The sequence below is a fragment of the Cicer arietinum genome, chromosome 3 (genome assembly GCF_000331145.2).
Source record: "Cicer arietinum cultivar CDC Frontier isolate Library 1 chromosome 3, Cicar.CDCFrontier_v2.0, whole genome shotgun sequence".
Classification (NCBI taxonomy): Eukaryota; Viridiplantae; Streptophyta; class Magnoliopsida; order Fabales; family Fabaceae; genus Cicer; species Cicer arietinum.
This window is the reverse complement of record NC_021162.2, coordinates 20,520,270-20,525,410: the sequence shown is the minus strand read 5'-3', so window position 1 is coordinate 20,525,410 and position 5,141 is coordinate 20,520,270. Positions and strand designations below refer to the sequence as shown.

The 5,141-nt window shown below is 27.3% G+C and overlaps 1 protein-coding gene across 1 annotated transcript; it reads right to left on the bottom strand.

The window, feature by feature from the left end:
* Positions 1-700: 700 nt before the first annotated feature.
* On the bottom strand, positions 701-2,966 carry LOC101504021 (CASP-like protein 4D1). Its single transcript, XM_004492078.4, has 3 exons — positions 2,707-2,966; positions 1,437-1,572; positions 701-1,102 (listed from the first exon to the last, which is right to left on the bottom strand). Exons 1-3 carry the CDS (start codon positions 2,892-2,894, stop codon positions 899-901), a joined length of 528 nt encoding a protein of 175 aa, XP_004492135.1. The 5' UTR covers positions 2,895-2,966; the 3' UTR covers positions 701-898.
* Between the last annotated feature and the right edge of the window lie 2,175 nt (positions 2,967-5,141).

Genomic DNA, 5,141 nt, shown 5'->3' with positions numbered 1-5,141 from the left:
ATTAACTCTCAAAGAAGGTAAAACTCGGACTGTATATGAAAATAACTAACTCAATGATATTAATAACATAATAAAATTATAGATCAAACGGAACAAATTTTCTACACACTCGTGTGTGCCTTCTTTTTGTTTGTGTGGTTACTCTGTTTTGTGTTTTTGCATTAAAGATTTGAAATCCCTTTCCTTCCTTTTATATTCCTTTATATGGATCAAGCCTAATAAATCATATTTTTTTCTTTTTCTTTTATTTCAATAATAACAATACTAATAATAATTATAATACTAATACTAATAAAATTGATGGATTTCACTTAGGGAATGAGTCCAACCAACGTTAATAAGCACTATATATAAGTGGAATTCCATATAACATTAGACATTGTCATTATATACATTAACGACAATCTTACAGACAACTTCTTAATTTGATAAATATTAACTAAAGGAAGGACGTTGAACATCACTAATATTATTGTTGAACTAGATTCGAAGATAGGAGTGGATGGTTTCAATTGCACGATAGATGATGTGCTTGAATTTGGCATAATTAGTAATAAGTGCTTGAATTGTGCCTCACACTCTAATGACTATTTTATTTTCTACAACCTCCCATGATTTCGATATTTATCCCATTTGTATAGTTGATTTGATCATTAATGTAATGTAAAAGTTTTGTTTATTAAAAAATGAGTATATCATATTGAAGCAAATCAAGAGGACTTCATCCACTATTAGAAAATAAAAACAAGTACAATTCTTAGGAAGAATTTTAGAGAAAATAAGGAAACAAAAATCCACCGCAAGTTACAATTTATTGACAACCAAATGAACCTAAATGAACTAAACCAAATTACTAGAGAATGATATTTCACAAACATAGATCATTTTGTTCATTAAGCTAAGCTTTCTTTGGCAAAGCAAATGAAGTGAAAATTGATGCTATGGCTGTGAATAGAAATCCAATAAGAAGAAGGCCAGCTGAGGCATTACCCTTTTCGAAAAACGAGTTTAAAGGTAAATCTTGTGCTTTGAAGAGTCTATGCATATCTTCAGAGGCACCAAATCCAGCAGCTGAACCGGAAAGTAGAAAGTATGAAATAATCTGTCCAAGAAAATAACCAAATGTTGTTTAAAATGACAATAACATTATTCCAATTTAACTATATTAAATCTGTTTTACATATTTATAAAATTATCACCAACTGATTTTGTTAACTAGTTTATACAACAGAATTAAATATACCTCCACCTCATTTGTTAAGTATGGTCGCATGTCAACAACTTAGCTGTATTAAAAACTCAATTGGCTAAGAGTGATGCTATATTTTGAAATTTTAGTTACATACATCAATAATTTTTCGATGACCACTTTTATTTATTTATATTTTATTCGATAGAAAATATGTTTGAAGAGATGTTATGGGATGTTGATGTACCTTATCACCAAAGAAATCAAACATATAGCCTCCGTTACCGGTTAATACGCGGTTTCCTGAGACCACAGGGAAAATTGAAAGTGCCAGCTGGAGCAGGTTGTATGCAAATCCAATTACTATTGTGGAGATCATGTATCTATATTTTCAAAATTGTAGTTACTTAATTAGTAAAGATGAAAAAACAAGATTATACATGAAAGTTTGTAAATTAATTAATTTGAGCCACTGCTTTGAATATCAAAAACCAAAAAACATGAATTTATCTATTTATATCCTTTTTGAATATTTTTACAAATATATATACTCCTTATAAAAAATGTGAAACATTAAATACACTCACAAATATTTAAAAGATAAAAATTAAAAACATAAAAAAAATCATTTAAACAATAAATGTATCTTAAAATTTACAAATATTTTTTATAAATAAATAGAAAAAAAAAATATAATTAGACCGGAGACAGTAAGTAATATATATGGTAGGAGCCATATGATAAGAGTCGTCAATGGAGAAGGAAGAGAATATTATTTCATAAAAAAGATATTGGTTATCATATTAAATTGTTAGGTAACAATTTTTCACATTTTCTAGAAACATGTATAGGATCTCAAAATCAAGAGTTTAATTGTCGAATGCCGTTAATTTTTTTTATATTTTCAGAATTTGACGACCATTCATATATATGTCTCTTAAAGTAATTATAAAAAAAATTTAACTAATTTTAATAATTAAACAATTATGATTAATTGATAATATAAAATATTTTTATATTATCAATGTATACAAATTAAATTTTAAACTGAAAATGAATTCTAATAATAACTAGCTACATGTAACAATATGTCCTTCTCAAATTGCTAATTATAACTATTGAAGATTATATATATATATATAACATTAATTAATCATCTGATCTCAAATAATAAAGTTGGAAAAACAAAAACTAATTTTTATTGTAGTTTTATTCTCTTTAATTTCAAAACTAACTCCTATTTTTTATTGAAATTCAGTTATTTTTGTTTCTCATTTAGTTTTTAGAACTCATAAATGATGATGTATCATATTTTTTTATTTAGTTTATAATATATATATATTATAAATCTATCTAAATAATTCAAATAAAAAAACTTGTTACATCACTATTTTTTGGTTTAAAAATTCGAATAAATAACCAAAAATTTAATTATAAAAAGAGGATCAATTTTATAATAAATAAAAATATAGAAAAACTAAAATTTCAATTAAACTAAAAAAAAATGTTTTGCTCACCGATAAGCATGTATATCTTTGAACTTGATTTCAATTTCCCCAATACTGCTTTCTACAGTTTCTTTGTCTATAGCAACGAGTATGAGAGCAATGAGAAGGAACACAAAGGTTAAGACCCTTAAAAGGAGAAGAACGGTTCTTGAAGCTGCCGAGCTTGAGGGCGTGCTAGTGGTGTTTGTGTCAACCATCTTAGCCTTTCTAATTCTCTAATTCTTAGTTTTAAAATAAAAAACTTGCTTCCATTCACAAATGTGGTGCAGTTTATGGCCTTTTATAACATTTTGATGTTGACCCAAAAAATAAACGAAAAATGGTTTGATATTATTTATATGGTAATGTTAATTTGTCATTATAATTGTAAAAAGTTTTACAATTTTATCACATTACAAATATTCTTGAATATGCATTTAGAGTAATTACAACAAAAGTCAAATAAATATCTTTAATAATTCAACAGTTTTAATTGATTGATTATAAATTAAATTATGTATTTTATTTTAATTCAACATGTTATATGATAATGTATATGAATTAAATTATATATTTTATTTTAAAAATTATGTTAATTTTATTATATTTTTTACATATAAATATTAGTGATTAATTATTTAGTAAGAAGGAAAAATTTTAATAGTACAAATTAAATTCTTGATTTTTTTGTCAATACTTCTTTGATGTCTTTTAAATTATCAAGTGAACTATGTACGCCGAACAATTTTAACTGTGTTTTATTCGAGAAAAGAACGTATAAATAAAAAATGTCAACCGCTAAATGTATATGTTGAATGATTCGGGAGTAAGATAAAAATGGGAAGACTTTGAAATAGTGGCATCACAACGTGCCTCATCGATCAGTTGATTGACTAGAATCTGTGGTTGCTTAAAAATTTAATTTCTATGAAGATTACATCCTTTGATACATTGACTTCACATTGGTTTACTAGCTGTAATTTTTTAATTTGTACTCTACACATCTTGTCCCAAAGAAGTAGCTTTGGTGATTTTGAATATTAATATATTTTCTTACAACAAATTAACTACTAATATTTATTTAAACAAATAACTATTAAAAATTACTACACAGCTTTGATTTGATATATCGTATTTTATAATGGATTATATCGTGCTGGCTAGAGAATCTTGGATCCTTAAATTAATTCCAACCGAACTAATATAAAACTTGTGCTTGCGCGGTCAACTGTTTTTTAGTGGGTCAACAAAATGAGGAACTATATTTTAGTCAAAATCAATGCCTAAACTAGGGATGTAGAATTCGACCTCAAAAGCCATATTTCTTCGATAAATTTAATTTAAAATAAGGGTTGGGCACGACATCTATTTTCAAGAAAGCATGACCATGAGAGAGATGAGGTGCATTGGACACTACCAAACTAAGAGAGTATGCTAGAAAAGGCAGTGGCACGCCACAATCTAACACATGATTACTAGTAACGGCAGTTCAAACATATTCTTAGTACGCCAAAGTTATGGTTGGAAGATTTTAGACTTTTATATTTATGTCTATAAATACATTTTTGAATAACATTTTAAACACATTTAATATTAGAAGATATATGTCATTCAATTTCTCATGAGACTGCATTGGTTTAGTCAGCTTGTCATAAGCTGCACTAGTTCAGTCAACTCCCTCAGCCAGCAAGTCTGCCTATGAGTCACAGCTTACATGCTTCCATTTAGTGAGCTCATGCATTGGTTTAGTTAGCTTGCCATAAACCTACACTAGTTTAGTCAGCTACCTATCAGCCCACATCAACAAGCTACCAATACGTAGCTAGTCTTGTGCCAATCATCCACTCAACTTTATTCCTTGCTTGGTCACAATTAGTTAGGCATATTAATCTGTTTAGTTAGTTTGCTATTGGTCAACGGAGTTAGCTATTGGAGTGACATTTTTTTAAAGCAAACAGTACACAAGATATCAGAAGGAATAAGTTTAAGTTCGGTTACACTTTCTTCAAATCCTATACCTCTTTTACCATTTCTATTAACTCCATAAATCATAAAAGCATATTTGCTTATTTCCATACCATTTACAAGAAAATCTTGAAATAATTTTTCATGCTTATCAGAGTTACATGTGGTATTTTCAATTGTTGTTGAACTATAGTTATTTTCCAGAGTTAGATTTTCAGCCTTAAGTTCAGCAATATCAGTTTTCAGGTTGCATTTTCTGTTTTAAGTTCAGTAATATCAGTTTTTAGAGTTGCATTTGCTACTATAAATTCAACACTTTGATTCTTTAACACATTAACTTTTTCAGTTAGGTTTTGCTTTTTCTTTTATAAGTGTTTTCAGTTTTAAGGACAATTTGTGATTCTTATTTAAAAAATCATTTATAGTAGTAATTAAATTAGATCAAGTAAAGTCAGAAAATACCTCAATTTCTTCATCTGATTCACTTCCAGAGTCAGAAC

What these genes read in the sequence shown, in the direction of transcription:
- LOC101504021 (XM_004492078.4), bottom strand. Translation starts at nt 2,894, where the DNA reads ATGGTTGACACAAACACCACTAGCACGCCCTCAAGCTCGGCAGCTTCA. An exon ending in AAAGATATACATGCTTATCG is followed by an intron (nt 1,573 to 2,706) that starts GTGAGCAAAACA and finishes TTGAAAATATAG; the next exon opens with ATACATGATCTCCACAATAG. An exon ending in TTGATTTCTTTGGTGATAAG is followed by an intron (nt 1,103 to 1,436) that starts GTACATCAACAT and finishes TTTCTTGGACAG; the next exon opens with ATTATTTCATACTTTCTACT.